The sequence below is a fragment of the Lissotriton vulgaris genome, chromosome 9, assembly GCF_964263255.1.
Source record: "Lissotriton vulgaris chromosome 9, aLisVul1.2, whole genome shotgun sequence".
Taxonomy (NCBI): Eukaryota; Metazoa; Chordata; class Amphibia; order Caudata; family Salamandridae; genus Lissotriton; species Lissotriton vulgaris.
Genome location: NC_141697.1, coordinates 534,097,900 through 534,119,576, shown reverse-complemented (window position 1 = coordinate 534,119,576; position 21,677 = coordinate 534,097,900). Strand labels below are relative to the sequence as shown.

Genomic DNA, 21,677 nt, shown 5'->3' with positions numbered 1-21,677 from the left:
CCACACTTCTGTGCCTAGAAATTAATGTTGTGTCACTTTCCACTTCTACCATTCCGAATCTAAAGCATTGCTTTGTTTGAGGTCAGAGATATGGGATATTCATGAGACACCTACATTGTTATGAAAGTCACGGTGAATAAACAAGTTATTTAAAAAAAAAAAAAGATTGCATGAAATAGCAAACATGTAAGAGTGCATGAGGGGAGTGGCAGAGCTCTTACAAGCATGAGAAAGAGCGCAAGGCAATTTTTACAACTTAACGCTGTTAACAGAATCACCTTCAGGTGCACTAATAAGGAACGGATTTAGTCATGAGTCTCATCTAGCAAGGCATAGGTTTTCCCTGCTACTTTAAATTTCATGTAACCTGTACTTGGACTGGCTGAAGATAAATTTACAGAAAGGAATTGATGGGGGCCAATGGCCGTCAGGTCAGCGGTGACAAGCCTTGAATCTAAGGTACTGGCCACATTATCTGCAGCCGAAACCATGGGAAGGGAAAAAAACACACACAGTCACTCTACTATGGAAGTAAAGGAATGAATCAAGTGCAGGGTTTGAAGTTTTCAAAAGCCAATTTTTTAAGTCCTCATTAAAAGGAGCATTTGAGAGGCGTCACAGTAAGCAAGCACCATAACGAGGCACCTAGCCTTGCGGAGGTCGCGGACCCCTCTTCATGACTCACATTGCCGACAGACAATGGTGGGATTAGGCCGGGCTCCAGCCTCTTACCACTGCAGGGACCCATTTTAAATTGCAGCCAGTAACACAGGAGCCAACCACGAAGGAGAATGATCGAATGTGTGCCTTCTAATCCAAAAGACAAAGGGATTTTATGGGCCGTAAAGCACGTGACCGTTCCTACTCCCTGCCCAGACAGAACCCCCTTAGCCTAGCAGACTAGCAAGGGCACAAAAGCAGCACAAAAGTCTTACAGAGGGAGGTGGATGAGGGCACCCAGGAACTGCTGAGCAAGAAGTTCTTCCAAAGGGACAACAAAACCACACTCCTTTCTCACACCCCTTACTCATAGGGCCCTGGCGCGTCCCTACCCACAACTCCTTTCTCCAGCTCTGGCGCAGGCGGACTCACTTCTTACGGCTCCAGACCGCAGGAAAGATGAAAAAACAGAAGAGAAATCTCCCAGCAACGCTGAAGAGTGGTCTGCATTGTTTCTGGCGGGGTGGCGAGGAGGCCGGGACCCCCTACAGTTGGATAGATGCCCCCACCTCTGTTGTGGAGAGAGTTGGAGGAGAGAGCTAATCCTTAGAGGCTCTCCCATCTCTCCTCGTTGCTTTGAGAGGGATTGCACGAAACTGTGTAAATTCTGAATATACTGCTGTTTGCTGTTGCTAAGAAAGAAGCTTTTAGTCCCTAGGGTGGCAAGTGAAATATCGCTAAGTGGAACAGTGTTCAATAGTTAAAGTAACACTAAAAAATCCCAGTACTTCATCATGTTTTGAAATTATTTTTGGGGGTGAAGTGTGGGCGGTCAGGGAGGAAGATTTTTGTGAATCATCTAAAGGGTCCCAAACAACTTTATTTTTTTCCCCTCCTTTACACTGGACAGAACTCTGTTGCAGGCGCACAACTCAACAAAGCTCAGATAGAACCAGTGGGCTTTTTATTAATGAACTGTGCAATTATATTCTTTTTTTTAATGTAAATTCTGCAAAAAAGAGGAAGAACGGAAGAAAAGCTAATACCAAATCATCATTCAGCAAGAGTGAAATTCAAATTTAAAAAAACAACATGGATCAATTACCTTTACAATAAGTTTTCAAAGTACAAGATTCATTCACTGCCCAGGTGTTCCTTCACAATATTAGACCAGAATTTCACCTTTTGCACAGACCAAAAGATTGCCTCTTTAACTGTTCAACTTCGACAGCAAATAAAAGTATGAATCTTTAGCAACTAATACAACAGTAAAGCAAAATAGAAACAAAAAATAAAAGAACATACATTTACAGTCACATTGCACAACATAAAATAACACACTTTAAAGATCACTCCAGATCATTTCTCTTCCAACACTTAGGTCATTAAGCCTACAATCGCATGATCTGGCCACACGTCTGGGGGTGGGAGCCAGGAGCTGTGGAGTGTGAATAGCTGTTAGACCTATCTCAATGTTGCTGAAAATCTCATCTCATCCATGCCAGGATCTGATTTTTACCCTGATTGATCATTCTTTGCGCGAGATGTAAGGATCAAGGCACTGGCTGTCTCACTTCTCATCCCTTGACCACCCTATAAGATTCCCAGAGCTTCTTGCTGTTTCATTTGACACATAATATGAGGCGTTTATTATCATTTATGAATGAAAGCGTAGCTGACTTCCCTCTTGCTTAGCATTGTTACCAGTTTGTCGGTAGACTTCCGTCCAATAGTAGCCATTCAGACTGGTTTGGTACTTCCAGTACAAAGAAGCAACATATTTCCAAACATTATTTGACTCAGATGGACAGCAGTGGTCATGCTGAACAATCCTACTAGGTCATTAAATGGCAAGTCTGCCCTTGTAAGTCCCAGATCCTTTCCATGACCCTCTACTACAGTTCTGACATTTTAAGCAAAGTGATCAAATGTAATAGTAGGGCAACACTTTCACACACTCTCCAGCACCTTTTGGAACTATCTCGAAAACTGCAGAGACCATCATAAACCGATTAATAAAGCTGAATTCTATAACGTCCACTACTTTTCAAATGTCTACTGATGCAAAAATGATGTTCCATCTATGTGATGTTTTATAACCAACGGCGGACCTCATTGGGGGTATAGGGCATTTCCTCACCTCACCCTGACATACATTTAGATCTAATGCGTATATGAGGTTTTTCCTAGTCCTAGTGAACTCGGAGAATCAGGCAGAATAGAACATTTTCCAGTAGTAATTGTCTTATGTTTCAGTGTGTCCTTAAATCAGGGTGTGTAAAGCCCTTGGAGACTCTTCGGACACCCATAACTGATGAGGGGTGTCCAGCGTTGTTCCTTTATGGCAAGATCTAGCCCATATTAAAAAAAAAAAACACTCCTCTTACGGACCTTTCTCTCCTAGTGGCTGCTCCTCATTCAACTAATATTGAGGAGTACAACTTTCCCCTCCCACCAGATCTGATCTTTCACTTCCTTATCCATCTAATCGGTATGTATAATTATTCACTGATAGTATCTTTTGCCGGAGGTTTCTCATCAGCGTCATGCTTTCTTCTTCTCTGTGGTCACTACGTTTTTCAAGTTACACCTGCGTTCTCCATTATTCAGAACATCAACTGTTCCAGATCACCCTTCTCCCTTAGGAGAGCAGTCATTCTAGTCCCTTTTTTATTTCCAGACGGCTGCTGTTGCCAGTGCCTCCATTCGCTCTTCAGTCTTCTCCGTGTTGGTTTCCAGGCAAGATTCTTCGGAAAACAGTTAGTCAATGAAGTTATTCAGCCATTTGTACACTGATGCCTTTGTTGTCCAAGCAGCGTTGTCATATTTTACCCGTGAGGGGCATTTCTTCGGGCTGCCTGCCATATCCACCTTAGATGATGATGAACAGAGATGTGTAAAGCGCAACAGGTACTCCGAAAAGAGTCCCAGTGCTAGACTCACAGGAAAAAGTTATACCTGAGCAAAAAGCCATGTTTTCAACTTTTTCTTAAAAATCTGATTAGATTCCACAAGGCGAAGAAGAAGATTATGCCAAGCAGAAGGCACAAGAAAAGAAAAGGAGTGCCCACCTTTCCAGGCACAACTGATCCTTGGCACCCCTGCCAGGGTAGGATTGGAGGAGCAGAGTTCCCTATTGGGAAAGTCAAAAACAATTTTTGTTACAAGATACTGAGGGCGTACATGATATAAGGCTCTAAAGGTCAGTATCAATTTCTTGAACAGAATCTGTTTCTTAATGGCAGCCAGTATAAGGGAGCGAAGATACGGGGAAACCCTCGTTTTGAAAGGAAGATTATGAAGAAGCTGTGCCGCTGTATTTTATACAACTTGCAGCCTTTTATTAAGTAGTCTGGCATGCCCAAGTATATAACATTGGCATGCTCCAGCCTTGAAGTAATTAAGGGCTGGGTCACTATTTTCCTGTCCAGTAAGGAAAGGAAATGCAGAAATGTAATGTGTATCTAAAGTTAGGTATGTTGTGTTACTTTGAAATGCCACTTCATATGCTTTCAGCATCTTCCTTCTTGATCACCAAGGATGAGGGAGCAGCACCACATTAAAACACACAAAAGGTGATGGGAGGCTGCTTGCAATAAGTCTGACCACTGGCAATAACTCGGGGTAGTGCCCCAACACATCGTTCTCTAGCTCACCTCACCACCCCTGTTTGGAAATCAGTCTTGACCCCGCTCCTTATGGGAACAATCCAGTCTGAACTGCCAGGCCAGGTCCTTCCTCAATCGGAACCCAAGCAACCCACGACTCATCAGCTGGGTACAGCTTGGCCCCAGTGACTCACTGAGCTCGGAACCCATGTCTGGACATACCGATCCCACAGACTGCTGATGAGCCCATAACTAGGGTGAAACTGGTCCAGAGTTGCTTGTTCCAGGTTCGGGGAGGACCTGGCTTGGCAGTTCGAGCTGGACTGTTCCCAAGGGAAGGGTCAAGACTGATATACTTTATACACTGACAAGGATTAGAGTGCAGCAGAGTTGATGGTTTCCTCCTAAAACAGTTTCATCAAGGATATATTACAAACATTTGAATGTTGCACTGCATTGGTCACATATACATTGACACAGCTAGTCATGCCTCTTCTCTTCACACAGGTATTGAATTAATTCCAAACTTCTTCATATGTATTCGCACTGTCGTGTGCTACTGCCGCAGGCTCCTCCATGTCGCAGAGTGACCATATTTTGTTCCACCAAAGATTTAACAATGGAGGATTCGCCTGTTTTCAAAACTGAGTACCTAATAATTAGAGCGACAGGTTTTATGGTATTTTTTTTTTTTTACATTTCTGTCTGTATTTATCCATATTTAATTTTTGCTAATTTTATCTGTATTTATCCATATTTATTTTGGGTTTTGTAGAAAAATTAAGCTGAAATTAGTACATTTCCATGTTTATTTAACCGATAAATATGCACTCAGGCTTGAATGCCTGCAAGATTTCAGTGATATGAAAACCCGCAGAAGATAAATCAATGCTCTTATATGAAAATATGCACGATTCAGTATCAACCTTGTGCATATCTACTTGTGTTAAAGCCTATATACTAAAATTTTTTTTTTTTAACACCCTCACCTATCAATTCACAGAGCTATTGGCCTGGCAGTCATGGCAGACATTATTTAGAACTACTCAAAAAGCAATCCAATTTCCGTTTTTATCCACATTTAAAAATTAATACAGACAAGAAAATAAATGTGTTCTGTCTATATTTATATGTAAAAATTCAGTACAAACGGACAACAGGAAGCCTTACTAAAAATCTAGCCACCCAAAACATTTGTGTAATGATCTTACCAATTACAGATCCAAATGGTAGGAACTGCAATCCCCCATGCATTTAACCAAAACCACCAGTAAATTGGGTTCTAATGAAATTACAGTTATATCTTCTGAGATCTTAAATATAATGCCCAGGCCTCTGAATCTTTCGATATGTCCACCACTGTCACGGCCCGTGCAGGTAAGAGCAGTGGGGCCGGGTGGGGGGATTTCAGCAGACGACGACGCAGAGGTAAAATTAATTATTAATTTAATTTCCCCTTGTGGTCTGTTGAATCACCCCCACCCCGCCCCCAACCCGGCTCCACCGCTCTTACCTACACGGGCTGCTCGTGGTCCACCACTGGTGGGCCATGGTTCCTCTTTCAGCACAGCCTCTACAAAAAGTAAACACATACTCCAACCACAGCATTTAATCTGACCGGTGTAAACTCCACTGCATTAGTAATTTATATGCGTTTTCCTTCTGTTGTGTTCATTGGGAAGATTTTGCATCCCTAGTTGAAATTATGTCCCACATATTTTCCGAGGTCTTCTTGTCCAGTTCTGACTCTCATCTTTCCATATATTTATGTTTGACTTGCCCACCCTTGGCAAACAGTATGTACATGTTCGGCATGCCCTTTGAAACACATTACTCAGAAATACGTGTCTTGCATTTTTTTATTATTGCCTTTTTCTATAGATTAATGTGATCAGCTCATTGAAGCAACTGGGGTAATCTAAAATTATTAATAGACTGAGAGTAAAAATCTGTTACATTGGCCTCACTGCTCTCGGGTGCCACATCATGAAACACGTTGCCTAGTAACGGCGGGGGTGCCTGCGTCCATCTCGGAAACCTGGCGTCTGTTATCCTCGGGGTGAGGAGGAATCGGGATTGTGTATTATAGGTAACACAGTGGACAGATGTGTGTGGCGTTTTGTGACAGAATACCAAAATATGTGACAACTTTACTGTTTTAACCACTTTACCCTAGTGTTCTACAAATATCTATAGCTGGATAGATTTAAGAGTCCTTCTGTCTAGGGATCTATGTTTTAGTGGTAATCACAGCATGCAGGGCAGTGAAATAACTGAATAATTGTGTTCCATCAAAAGCCACAGCTTAAGGCAGTGGTCTTCAAACTTCTTAATTTAGCGACCCCTCTGTTAAAAACAAAAAGCTCACCCCTCCTCAATTTTTTCACGTTTCTGCTAAATTGGCAATGTTTAAATACGTCTAAACATATTTAAACATTGCAGTAAAGCTATGTTACCCTTTTGGGCATGCACTCCCAGTCAGAATATATATAAGTGACAAAAGTTTTTTGTGATGGCCCATTATAAAGTGGCTAACTGCGGCTCTTGTTTTTAACACTTAAAACAAAGCATGGTGCTTCTCTTGGCCAGAGACTGGGGCCCCCACTGAGATCACTTAAAAATCCCCCGCCCCCAGGGGGGTGCAACCCACCCCGCAGTTTGTAGACATCTGGCTTAATGTGAGGCTCCTTCTTACTTCTTGTGAAAAAACACGTTTTTGCCATCGGAAACCAGCTGGAAACCAGAAGAAGCATTTGCAAATTTGATCATGCCAGTCCATATTGCGCCAATCGAGCAGGCTCACCCTCTAGGCATGGGAAAGGGCTCTCCTACACATACAAATATGTGGGAACAATCCCTCCCTTCAGACTTTAAGGTCTGCCACAGTAACTAAGTGCATTATTCGCTGAAGCAGCAACCAAGAGGCACGCAGCAGCTTGCAAAGTAACTTGATATTTGCAGTGCGCACCAGCCTGGTTGCGGAAGTGACTAGAAGCCCTTTTATAAATCCATGCTGATTTTGACTAGCTTTTATACTTTTGATGTCCTTGGATTTACACTAGGAATGTAAGTCCTGAATATATATAAATATTTGTTTATTTCTACTGAATACGCATTTACTGTTTTTGTTGTATTATTTACCTAATCAATGTCAGAAACAGTGTTTAAGGTACTACATTTTTATTTTTTTTATTTTTACTACTGCATATTTTATTCATGAACAAAATATTCTTCTATTTTTGGACTGCTTTGTGAAAGTTATTTATTGCTCATGTACTTTTAAAAAACAAAAACATTTTAATAAAGAATTGTGATGAAAAAAAAGAACAGCAGTGGACAACCTTGTTGAAGGACTATTGTGGCTAAAATAGTGAGCCGCTGACGCTCCGAGCAACACCTCAGAGTATCAGGCCAAGGAAATGCCAAAACGTCTTCTTGAACTCTCTCTCAAATTTCTACCAGAGCCAAAGACTCAACAATAACAGTAAATGCAGCTAGCAAAACTCACCATTAATTACCACCAAAGCACAACATGTAAAATACTTCTATACATATTTGTGCATTTGTGAATTGTTATTTTTTTAGAGTGCGGTGCACTCTTCTGCAAACTTCAGAGCTCTATTTTGGCATGTTCGTGTTGGCATTTCTTCATATCTTTGGGTGACGTCTTGATAAAACACAATAAAGCATTCAGTTGCATACTTTTGACACTATCTGTTTTTAGATTCTTTTAGTCAGCACCCATTCTGATCTTAACTCCCACTATGAACTTAAGATGTATCAGACCACCTTGGTTTGTGAATAGATCACACTACTCGCGACAGGCGAATACATGTGGTTCATATCTCCCCCTTCATACAGAAATCTAATTTCTAGCAGAATATGCAGTAAAACTTAGATATAATAAACAAAGCTCTTTCCATTCTTTGCCTTAAAGGCAACATGGAGCCAATGTGTATTGTTTCTTGCGGGAAAATGGAGATACGTGCACAGATACCTGTGCTCTGCCTCACTCTCTTCATTAGTATATGTGTCTGTCTCGCCATCTGGCAGTGTCTGCTTTTTGGTTGAGCCTACCAGACAGCACAAGCTTTCTGATTACAAAAGACATATTTTGGATTTTTCAATAACATACAAGGGCATGGAGCCTGCCCATTGCTTACCATTGGTTGGCTTTCCTGTCACTCATTTGGCTGCTTCTTATTAGATTTTGTCAATGTTGTGTTTTCCCTCCCATGGAGCATAGCCTCTTTACCCATCTTTTTTTTTACATTTGGCTTTTATGCTTTGGCTGCTTGCTTATCCGGGAACTACATACTTCATTTTGTTTTGTTTAAGCACTCTAAGAGGGCCATCTGTTTTCCAGCTGTCTCCTACATGTGCTTCCCTCCTCCTCTTGCTCTCTCTGCCCATGTGTTTTTCTCCCTCAACCCACAATCCTGTTGCTCTCTCTTACCTGTGTTGCTTCACCCCGACCCATTCCCAATCTGTTCAACCATTACTTTTTTTTATGCTCTTTTGCACTTCATTTCAAAACTGTGCTTTCACTCTACTTTTTAACAGCTCCATCTTGAAACAGTAAATAAAAAACATGTCTTTTTGTCGGCTACTGCATACAAGTCCAAAGAATGCACGTACTTACAAAATGAGGCAGTGGCTGCATCATCACAATTTCTTTTTACCACAATTGCTATACAGCATGCTAGAAAAGAATAGACCAGACCTATTGGCTTTGCCATGCTTATTGCATACAGCCATTTGTTTCAACATCTGGCTGTCAGAGTTTGGAGCTTCAAGTACGAGTTCCTTTTCACACTAATGTCCCTCCGACCCTCTCTGCATTCACCACTCTCCCTGCATTTGTTCCCCAATTCGCTGGTCGGCCTAGCTTCCCTGCTCTGCTTGTGCCAGTGTCTAGCGCTTCCTGGATTTTACTGTCACTGGTTCTGTATCTCTGTCTCAGTCTATGCCCCGGTCAGTCTCTAAATGTATTTCCATGTCTGTCTCTGCACCTGTAAACCTATGTACCGGTCAATGCTCCCACCCATCCATTCATCTACCCATCCACGCATCCGAGAAACCCTTCTGCAGTCTTCAGTGCTGGAGGTCAGCACACCCATTTGCGATCCAAGCCCTCATCTCCCCTCTATTGCAAAAATGTGGCCTGGCAGGGGTGCATCACACACCTAGGAGGTGCAACTAATAACATTACAGTAGTCCATTACTACCAGATTTTTGAGTTGGGATCAAACAATATCTTAGGCAGGGGGCTACCAGGCTAGAGGGGGTTTTAAATGTTGACACATTCTTCACAACTGGCCTGAGACCCAGCTACAGCCACATGGGAAGGTAAAACTGGAACCAGCCATCACCATGCTGACAACACAGTCGCTTCGACAGCCTTTCTCTCCCCAACAAATGCGCACACCAATTATTTAGAAGAAAAAAAATTGCTCGCTGATGTGCTGTGCCAAGCAAAAAACATCTAAACTGGGATCCGTGGTTCCCAAAGGAACAAGTTGAGGAGAGATGTAAAAACGGCTGACCAGAGCATCTTTTAAACAGAGTATGATGCAGTGTCGAGGTAGAAACGCAGAACGCCCAACAGCAAAAAAGGCCTGGTCTTCCTCATGCTTGGTCAATTGCTCGCGCATTCTTTTGTCATTTGAGTAACAATGATCCAAGCCCGGCATCATAGAGTCACACCACTAATGCAATAAGGGCACAGTAATCCAATTTCGCTTTAATGCATGAGAGAAAATCCTAAAATGCAGGTGGTGTGAAAGAGTAGGGTGTGGCAGGGCGGCTCCTCCATATTGGCAGAGGAACGTCGCCCCAGAGCCTGTGCCAGCAGATGATAAATAAAATGACAATAACTCAGTTATTGCCATTTTATTTATGCTGTCTGTCTGAGCCCCGCAATAACTATAGGGCGGGGTGGGCGGGCATGTCAGGGAGGAGGAGTAGAGTGCACTCATAAGCGCGCATTTGTGCTTATCCGGCCGTCCTAATCCTGCTAAACACACATGCCCACTTATGTTTCTCCAACCCGGCTGTATTACTCAGCAGGGTTGGAGAAAAGGCACATGCTCCAAAGCACCCTGTTAGCGGCAAACTAGGCCGCTTAGACCAATCCTGGCGCAGCTCTCATATGAGAGCAGCATCTGGATAGGGTGTGAAGCCTGTGCCCTGAGGGCCCATCCCCTTCCGCCCGACGGCAACGAGAGGAGCAGCGAGGCGGCTGTCAGCGGGAGAGGAGCAGCAAGTAAGTTTTATTTTAATTCTTTTATATTATTTCAACGCTCCTATCCCCCCCCCCTCCCCCACCGGGCACATGCAAAACGAATGAAAACAAGTGAGGGCATTTTGAATCAGTCTCAGAGCACGGATGTGTGAACACAGCTACAGGCAGAAATTCTGGTTAAACAAACACTGCAGTTGGAAGCAATGAAATGTACTGTGTATATAAAAACTTTTTTCCAACAGGTTGCTGTTGCCCCTTTTCCTTGTATAAAATGTGCAATTAGCTTACATTTTTGCGCCACCTGGTGGAAATACACTGTAATGCTGCAGAAGTGACATCGAGTTAAAAAAAAAACTTATCACGTAACTTGGGCCAGATTTACTAACATTTTGCGTCATGGTTGCACCACTTTTGTAGCACATCCATGACGCAAAATGTTAGTAGGTATTTACACAAAGCCATTGCAGGGGTGATTTGCGCTGGCTTACGTGGCTTTGTAGAAATAAAATTATAATGAAACGCAATGCAGCAGCTTGCACTGCATTGTGTTACATTTCATTCTGGGAGGCAAAACATAGGCATTCCCATGCACCCACCCATGGATTTCACACAACCCCAGATTAACAACGGTTTGCAAAACTGGGATTGCGTAAAATTGCTACACCTCCCAGAAGATGGCATAACAAGAGAAAAAGGTTTTTTTCTCCTTGTTATTTCCTATTTCTATTAGTGCTGCAATAGAGCACACAGAAAGAGGAAAATGCTTTGAGAGATTGTTTTTGTGCATCAAGGTATCCGTCCCTGACCTAAAACAATTCTCCTTGTAACACAGACACCCTTGAACTGTGGTGCAAAAGTGCCTATGATGGAGCTCGGCTGCCTGAAGGGCGCCAGTCTTATGAGAGAGCAGACATGTACCATTTCTTGGTAGATATGACGCATTTCTGCTCTCTCCATTTCACGCAACGCAGGAATGTGCCTTGCTACAATGCGTTGTTTGAAATGTTAGTAAATATGTCACTATCGCTTTTCCACCTGCATGATGAATTTGGGGCTGATCTACTTCTCCATCTGAGGGGCCAAGAAACAAAAACAGTTGATTTTAGAAGCAAGGTGGCCGTAGTGAATAGGTAAGGCAATGTATTTAGCTTAATGCTAACCCCATAAAGGTAAATACATTGCCAGGTTCCCGGCAGTGCAGGGACGTCTGTGCAGCACCTGCCTGCAGGGTCTTGATGGCTGGACACGGAGACAGACACACTCACACACACTGTCTCTCTGTCCTTCCACTGCAATTAGCTTAAGGTTATTACAGTAGGTTAATTAAAATGGCCACTATTGACAGAGCTGGGCGTCAGGATAGTTCCTAGATCATTGCGTGTGTCAATGTCTGGAACAAGGAATTCTTGTTTTTCAGGGCTTTTCACATACATTCCAGTCTGTGGCAGGCAAATGCAGTAATGGCCAAACTGCCCACTTGCGCATTTACTTACCCACTGACTGCAGAAAAAGATGCCAACCCCCACTTCTGACTGCTTGCGTGACATTCAGTGATAAAAGGGGGAGAACGAAAGAAAACGGGAAAGACAGATGGGGCTCTGAAGAAATCGGAGGAAATGATGATTTTCTATTGCACATTTTGGATATAATTCCGACCTTTTGTCTTCAATTAATAAAGCCATCGTCCTCTGCCAAGATTATGGGACGAAATCCCTCGTTTTGAGGCTGCTGAGGGCAGCCCACGTGAGGACAAATGTATATCAGTAAGGTAACAAATAGTGATTAGAATGCTTCCATTTTTGTACGTGCCATGGAATTCACGGTTTTGTATTTGCATAAAATAAAATCAAAATGTTTAACAGATGTCAAAATTAACACAAAGCAATCAGGGAATGCTCTGCCTTGCATGGTAACCCCACAATGGAGACAGAGAGACCTTTAAACATCATTGGGTGGACTCTTGGCCCACTCTTAACCCATAAACTTCCTCCCACTTAGAACTCTAAATGGAAGAGGGTCCAGGGACCAATCGGCAGCCTGCATATATACATTGAGCTCCTGTCTCTCTCTCATAGGTTATATTTGGATATCTACCCAGCATTTTATGTGGGTAAGCAATTTCCAAGTGTGTCACACACTGAAGAACAGCCATGCAAGACTATCCTGTACCCTCCATACGGGTACTCCTAGATTGACACAACTACAAACAATCGGTGCAGAAGAGTGCATTTGCGGGTTCCGAAGAGTAAAATGGTCAACAACAGTACCTCTCACAGATGCATCTCCAAAAACTCATCAGCTCACTGACTACTGCACGTATGTAAGAAGTACTGAGACCTGAGAGGAGCCGCATTCTCAGAAACCCCTGATAAAATTCGTTTTTGATCTCTACTGATGAAGGATAAAATCCAGAAACACATGTGTCTAGAGATGAGCAGCACTACCGGCATCAACTTTGGTGAAAAAATACTACTAATATTCAAGTAAGCACTAATTGTGATATGCATTCACCATAATGCAAAGGGGTGAACTTTACTGGGATGTAAGGCAGTGTGCTCCCATCTTCCTTCTATATCTCCCCACCTTTTTTGTAACTTTTGGTCCATTTGAGCTAGAAAAATGTTTTTGTTACCATCAGCAGATTATGCTGCAGATGATGGATCATGTGGCAAATTCATAATAATGCAACACAATACTTGGCGACAGGATCGCATAATTCCAGTGGCCCTGCCCCTAAGACAGGACAGGGTTTATTCCTCAGGACAGTACAAGGGTGATTCCTTAGGACAGTACAAGGTGGAACCCATAGGACGGTACAAGGTTGACTCCCTAGGACAGCACAAGGCTGACCCCCTTAGGACAGTAGATGGTTGAACCCGTATCTCACATTTAGGCACTTTACACTTCCACATTCCCCTGTTTGTAGCTGAGGGCCTAGAGGGAAGGACAGGGACTGGATGCTATGGGACGCTTGAAGCTGGCCTAGTTTATATTCCTATCATAGCCATTATGACTCCAGAGACCAGGGATAGTAGGGGCAATGATTGGGCTTTTAAATGGGTAAGTCAGGAGTAGCCCTCATGGACTTACCCATTTAAAAGCGTTCTTGTCATGGTGATGGAGACGATCAAATCATTGGAGCCAGTGATTTGATCGTCTCCATCACCATGACAAGAACGCTCCAAAACAGGTGCCCGGCATAGATTCTACTATAAATCCAGTTACAATACAATATAAAACAGTAAATAAAATAAATAGCCGATCTTCAGTGCATGTAGGCGAGGCGGTGTGAGCTAAAACTCACAGGGAACCTTTTCATGATATACAGAGTGATTGATAAACAAGTAATTACATTTATGTAACATGGATATACCTTCAGGTAGCACACCGTCGCAGCTTGGCAGAATGCCCAGAAGAAATACTTAAGTGTCCAAAGTGTGCTTTAGGTGTACCTCAGATCAAAGTCACAGGCGCCCCGCAGGGGTATGAGGCAGCTTAAAGCACCCTAATGGAGGATCCTGGCAAATAGGACACTCGGCGGTCGTTGGTGGTCACTACAGCCACAGAAGAGTGCTCTAATGCACAGCGAAAGGCCCCAAAAGCATGGATTTTCAGCTGCCATCTTCTGCAATGAAAGGCTTATATACTAACCACCAAACCCATGAACCAGCTCTTACCTTTGTTTTCTCATCGACTACTCGCAGCCCATCGGCAGATACCCACAGGATGGCCTTCACAGATTTTTTTCCAATCTCAATAAAAAAGAAAAAAAGGCACTTAGTTTCTTCTACATCCAACAATAGTCTGTACCACAAATTTTCAACCAATCTGTCAAAACCAATAGATTGTTACAGATGGAACAGTGCTTTAAATGGGTCGGTATTCACAGGTAGTGAGTACATGCCCTTCTTTAATTTAAAGGAGTGAGTACCCGCACTTCTCAGGAAAGATGCAATAGTATAATGGGAGGGAACAACAGTTCTCAGTAGCAACCTAGCACTCTGGGATAGTAAGAACCTGCAATTTTATTTTCCCATTCCAAGCACTGATCAGGAGAAAGCCAGGTCCTCGGCTGCGAGCAGTAAGAAACCGAAAGACTGAATCACTCATTCAATGTTACAAAAACGATAAATTGTGTACTACTGAGAGGGATAGTTCTGGTAAATGGAGTTCCCAGTTTACTGGAGTGATTTGTATCGATAAGAAGGTGGGTGACAAGTGGGCCTTCTCTTGATGGTGCCCATGTATGGCAGTTTTACACAACGCCAAAGAAGGCTCGGGAAGTTGAAAGATGTGACTGTTGTGACTGAAAGATGGTTTGACAAACCGTAAAGGCGGGGTCTAGCTGCCAGTATGAGCAAGTAATGGTTGACTGGCCACATCAATGAATGGCTGTGCACAGCACAAGGAATTATGGGAGAAGTGCTTGAAGCACAAATTGCTGGCCAACAGACAACTATCTTACCTGCCAACTCACACTGTACCACCGTGTGGCACTCTATATCGGCTCCCATCACACGGTCACGCGGTTAGAAGCCGTTATCACACAGTGGCAGGAAAAACAAGCTGCAAACCCATGTAAATAGTGGGGTTATTTTGCTCGTTTTCGAAGGCTTTCAACTGCTGACGTCCATTAAGGGGCGTGAAAACACCCCAGGACATCGGCATCGTCCTCAACAAGCTTTATTGGGGGGCAGGGGGTGAGGGGGGTTTCAAAGGTGCCTCGTATGTACTTCTTGACTCAAGGCCCAGCCTCCTCCTAGGCCCTACCCCCTCCTCACACAGTGAGATTTTTGTTGTTCAAGTGGGCAGGTATGAACTATCATAGTCCACACTGCAGGTCTCAAATAGTCCCATATTCTGATCATTAACACCTTATCATGAAAAGAGGGAAGACAATAATGCAGTCTGTCTTGGCGAACCTCATCAATAGACATCTCATAATTGTAAGCGCACAAGGGCGGACTATAACACAGTGTATCTGGGAAGATTTCTCAATCCCTCACATTCTTTGTCGACACCAGTTTGTTCTTGAAGATCTATAAGAGCAGCATAAATCAAACAGAATATAAAAGGAAACTAACAACACAATGAAGGGACTTGCAGAGCTAATCAGAGCTGCCAGCATAACACATATTAGAAGTGCACGTCTATCACTCACACTTCCACGTCCATCACACTGCTAAGCGCTGCTTCCCAAACACGATGACCACACCTCCGTGGCCACGCAAGACATGGAAACACTTCACCTCGTGGGCTGAAAGTAAATAGAACACTCTTACGAGAAGCACATCTGCATGGTGTTGCTGCTACCCATGTAGACAAGCCCTTCATAGCCCCACGTATGGGTAATAAGCGCTATACAAATACTATAATACAATGCAAAGTCATTTCAACCACAGGTAAATTCAATCTGGGCCACATTTTGGCCATATTTTTGTCTATTTTTACATAGATTTAGAGATGCTTGTGTTCATGACTAACAGCTTGAGCTGCGCTTTGTCCAGTGGAGCAGAAGCAAGGAAGATCCCTGTCTGGAGGTGCACAGTGAGCAAAAAAATCAAAGAACTCGAAAGCTGGAGAGTAATTACCAGTGTCTGAGATAATTCAAGCACTCCATCCCATCACTATGCTTTTTAGACGCCATTGGTAAACATCGCTTACCACGAAGTTTTTACAACGCGGTACCATTGGTAAACATCGTTTACCACAAAGTTTTTAAAACGCAGTACCTTTACCACGCATCCCTTACAACGCAAGTCGTTACCACGACTTGTGCTGGAGGGCGCTAAAGGATTAAAAATAGTTAATTTACTATCCCAACACCTTCCCTAGGGTCCACGGGGACTGGTGTTAGAATAGTAAATTATACTATTCGAAATCCGCACCCCCAACGCAAGTCGTGGTAACGACTTGCGTTGTAAGGGATGCGTGGTAAAGGGATGCATTGTGACGGTACGCGTTGTACCGTCATACATCCATGTGCAATGGGTATGCACAGACGCAGGCCCTCTATCTCACCGTGCCTATGACGCAGGCTACACCTCACTGATTACAACCAAACAGGGGTGAAGCCGGTTCGGGTTTTCTCATGTTACTAGATGAAGGGCACTGTGGCTTAGCAGTTAGGCTGGGCTGGGTGGCACAACAGGGAACAAAATAGACTGGAATGAGACTGAGCGTTTGTGATTCATTCCAGTATTCCATCAATTTGGGTTGCATAGACGCGTCTTAAATCTGCCTCCCAGGTTCTAATGAAAATGAGCCAGTCTACAGGGTGCCTGAAGAAAGAGGAAAGGAACCTCCAGGGGGTCTGTTGCTTTTACATATTTAAACGTATTTGCACTGAGGTGCTGCTGGCAAAGTTTACACCCCACAACCAGGACAAGATCCAGTGGGTAACAACTGGTGTGACCTTAATTGGGGTGGTAACAGAGCAGGCGATACTTGCATGGAACTGTAAGTGCCAGCGCAGGAAGAAATCTATATGAGGGCAACCAACCTGGTGGGAGGGTTTGGGCATCAGGCAGTGTCTACCTACTGCTGGCTGAGCGCTGGGTCCTTAATTAGTAGCAGACAGACAGGGGGATGATACAGGATCGTAGTAGAAGAGTTGAGGAAGCTCACGTTTAAGTGATTTCTCTGGTTAGGGAGATGGAAAGTGCACCTGACTCGAGTACAGACAACAATGCTTGACTATAGACCCACTGCGCCCCTAACATCCAGTCCGTGATGCTGATCTTATTCTCCTAGGCCCAAGAAAATCTTTTCAGGTAAGCAGCGAGGACCTGACTAGGCTGGATTCCCTGGCGAAAGAAAACTAAAGTCGCAGAGAGAAGCCCTTAATCTCAGTAATCTTAAATCAGAGATTTTGGGGCCTTTAAGAGACAGATGTACAGATATCCAGCAGTATGAGTGAATACATGGCACTCAGGTAACGCCATCTTCCTAGTGACCAACTATCCAACCTTTGACCCAGTCTAGTAGTCAGACGCCTAAGATAGTCTGCCCTGACTAGGGGATTCTGGGCAACTACTCGCTCAAGGCGTTATCACCCCTTGGATTACTTTATGGGGCTGTGGTGGACCTGAAGCAACAGTCCTGTGACAGTTGACTATACGGAGCTATTTCTAGGTTGACCACTGCTCTATGCGGGCTCCGAGGCTTAAACTCTGTGGTTGTTAGCACGTTATATAAACTCCTAGATATGTGTATGACCCAAGGCTGGTTTCAAAACGTCTAGGTCAGCTTCATCTTCACCTTCCAATAGATATACTTGAAATTTGTTCCCAAAATGTACATGGTTTGTGGTGAAGGACACCACCCAGTCACCGCATACCACTCAATCCTCAACCACTCAGAAATACGGGAGTCACTCTTTTTACACTGCGTAGATTACGCACAGCGCCCTGCTCACTGGGCCTCACTGCAAAAGATGGGACATGGCAGTGTCGAGTGCTGCCAAAGTAGTATATTAAAAACAGTGTTATTGGTATTGCAATTTTACTGTGTGCCTACCCTTGCCCAAGATGGGGTTAATTCTTGTCTGTTAAATGCATTGTTTTTATTTATTTATTAAAAACATGTTCTTTGAGTTTGATTCCAAAAACAGTCAAATAACAAAAAAATAAACACAAAGCCAGGAGCCCCCCCCCCTTGCCACCTTTGGCCGTCACAGAGCGGTCACTATTCAACCCTGCTGGTTCAACAATTAGAGGTTCCCATCATTGAGCGATGCCCCTCTTTCGCCGGCAAGGTTCCGTTAAAAAAGGTTTTAAGCATCATCTTGAAGTCGGTGAACTTAAAAATGGGTGTTTTAACTGAGAAAACATTTTGAGGTGAGTTAACTCGAAAATGCTTCAAAAAGATAGACAATATTTTCGCAATGCACTTAATCTTAATGCAGATGTGTTCCTTTGATTCGTTTATCTGGCAAAATCAATTGCTTTTTTGCTATAAAGTTAATCAAAATAACTTGCTATTGCTGGCGATGTAACTACAATTGGGAATAAGAGCCCTTCACTGAAGCGGTGCTGGACAAAAATGAAAAGAAAAGGGAATAATTAAAATATCTCCGCTGGTGTGCACGGCTGAGATAAAAGATGAAAGCACCGAACATGCTCAACCCCCCTTTAGCAAAGCGGCAGCCTGGATACGGGAGGGGGAAGGAATCTGAAAATCACATTAAACCAAACGGAAAGTGGGGCGTTCTGCTGCAGGGGGTGCAATGAAGAAACGAGCTCAAATCGCGGATTCTAGCAGGTTTTGTTCCGCACTGCGCACACCTTGAAGTACTCCCCCCCTCCCTCTGTAGGATGGTTTACACCAGGTGCGCGTGCACATTTTCATTTCCGGTGCGCCACCAGACACTTACTGTTTTCAGCTTCTTCACGGCGTCTTCGCAGACGTGCATCCCGCGCGACTCGTCCACCTCCACGTGGCCCAGGTACTATCAGGAGAAGGCGGGAAGAACGAGGGTGACAGGGCATGTTAAATAGTGCAGCGATTAGTGTCGCTAACAACTGGTTATTGATACATTTGAGCATACACACGCCCCCCACCCCCAAATAATAGCCCACCCTGAAAGCCACCAGACCGTTCTCTCAATGTGGACTTTGAATGTAACGTGGCCCACTTGAAGAGTGAAATTAAGTTTTGGAATACCTCCCCCTCAGAAAGAAAGAAAACCGTCAGCAGCAAAACGGTGTAAAAGCACCAGTGTGGTGCGGACAGAAGATAGAATTAATTTCTCAAACAAGCATAAGGCACAGAACAGAGTCACCGTCTGAGAAGCAGCTCTAATTCACCAAAAATAAACAGATTAAAATCCCCCAAAATTTGTATGGGCTGATCGTATTAGAATTTACATTTTATAATGTGCAGTGTGGACTGCTGCAAAAAATCATGAAATGTGGTTGAATGCAGATGATTTTAAACAATGTATCAACAAGGACGGGCCGTCAAAGGAATGATCAGTTTGTGTCCATAGAAAACCATTTGTTTTTTTAAAAGAAACTTCACCCGCCAACCTAGTTGGTATCATGGTTCATCATTGGGTCCCTGGTAACAGGCCGCAATAGGTAACAATGGTGGGCAGCAGTCCTTGATGATTGTTTGACTACAGGCACTGCCCCCTCCCTGGGATCCATGTCGCGTTAAAATTAAGCCACTTAAGTAAACAACCACAGAAAACGAATGTGTTTTCTCTGTTTCGCACCTAAGCGTGTGCACACTTTTTGCACCCTTAGACTGAGGACCTCACCCAAGTCTTCTTCACAATATTTTTGGTCCTGACGAAAGCCAGCTAATGGAATCTACTGACTGAAACATTTAGACCTTTTTATTTGATACATGAGTCAAACCCAAACTCGCAAGGTATCCGCTTCAACTTACTTTTGACCCTGCCATAGGGCCCCATTATTAAATGTACTCCTTTTTGAGGGGTACGCTATAGACAATTTTAAATCACTACACTCACTTCACCACCATAAAAACCAGCTCCGCTGTAGTTCAGGCGTCGTAGCACACCCAAGGTGCACTTGGCACCTTGGGTGTGCGAACCTAATGATGAACCATGCCACCAACTCGGTTGGCGGGTGATGGTTCTTTTAAAAAAACAAATGGTTTTCTTAGGACACAAACTGATCATTCCTTTGAAGACCAGTCCTTGTTGATACATTGATTTAGCAGGGGAACTGGACTAGCCTCCCAAATTCCTCACTTTCTTGTTGATACTGATAGATTTTAAACAATGGTCAAGTCTAACTAAGGGTTATCATTTTTTCTCTTCTTTTGGGCCTAGTTGCCCTCGACCACATCAAATGGTTCTCATATTTTCAGCCGAATCAGGATGGGTGAAGCCTTTTCCAATGAATCGACAGAGCAAGGGATTTCTTTTTAAACTAAGTGAATCAGAGGCAGGAGCCTTTCACCAACATTCCCCTAGATAGAAAACAAAACACACTATGGAGGATTTACATAAATACCAAAGTGATTTGGATCCTAGCTGAAATACAGTTGAGTGAACACAAAGTACCCGACATAACCCAACATTTAATGGCTGTACACCCTCTCCAGTAGTGATCAGCATTTCCATGGGGCTAAAGCTGTGCTGTTTGTGTTTATGACCCAGAAAATAAATCTGAGCAGAAAAACCTGCAAATCTCAGATGTGTGAGGATACATTTTAGACTATGACGACATTACAGCTAGGTACGAGTGCAACTGCCAGACAGACGGGTAACTCGAGTTCAAAGAGTGGCACATACCTACCCATCAAAACTCCTTTCTAAAAAAAGCTTACCCGCACAGGGAAGTTACACTTCCCCTTCCTGACTGCTTCCTCGTCCGCCTGCCATTGGTGTGGTCTGCTGGCCTCGGGGATATAGGATGGCTTCTTTCGCCGCAGACTCTGCCGCAACTTGTTCATATTGCCTCCCTGCGGTCCTGTGAAGGGATAAAAAGAAGAGTGAACCCCCAAGAAAAATAAAGCACTAGAAAGCAAGAAACCCCTTCCATCTGGCTTGATTGCTGCTTGCATGCAAGAAACTTCTTAACGAGTACTTCAGGCCTTAGGTGCCTTGAACGTGAAAGAACATTAAGAGATTTTCAACACCCAGTCTCCTTCTTTGCTTTTGTTTTGTTGTAATTAAATTATCCATCTAGTATTGTCATTTTTCCCCAAATTACATGGAAGGCAAAATACCCATATTTCCAGGCTAATCATTGAATATATATATATATATATATATATATATATATATATATATATATATATCGCAATGCGAGGAGAATCCAGAAGAAAAAAGTCTCCACATGCCCGCTGATCGGTTTTCAAAGGAATTTAATTCTGTGGCAGAGAAAATATATATATATATATGTTTCACATCCTCTCAGTTGATTAATATCCCAAAGAATGCATTGGCGCACCATCAGGGTTGTGAAGAGCTAGCTAAAGTTCAATATTCATTATAGCTCGCAGCAGGGGTTAACGAGTTTCGGCTACCGCCTTAGTCACGACTCTTATATAGAAGTTCCATTTAGGTTCATCAAATATACATTTATCTAATGCAGGTATGTTAAAATTCTGGTACAGCTTTAGTTCCCTTTGAACTAAGGAAACCAGCACTTTTTGTATGGAGGCTATGTTGGAAAAAACCATCCAGC

General features: G+C 43.4%; 1 protein-coding gene across 1 annotated transcript in view; it reads right to left on the bottom strand.

The window, feature by feature from the left end:
- Positions 1 to 21,677, bottom strand: part of NUMBL (NUMB like endocytic adaptor protein) — a 138,031-nt gene that overhangs the window by 24,191 nt on the left and 92,163 nt on the right. The window contains exons 2-4 of the mRNA XM_086936676.1: positions 20,815 to 20,957; positions 18,887 to 18,961; positions 14,190 to 14,264 (exon numbers count right to left, since the gene is read on the bottom strand). Coding sequence (XP_086792802.1) covers positions 14,190 to 14,264; positions 18,887 to 18,961; positions 20,815 to 20,940 — 276 coding nt within the window. The 5' untranslated portion in view covers positions 20,941 to 20,957. The remainder of the gene's footprint in view (positions 1 to 14,189; positions 14,265 to 18,886; positions 18,962 to 20,814; positions 20,958 to 21,677) is intronic.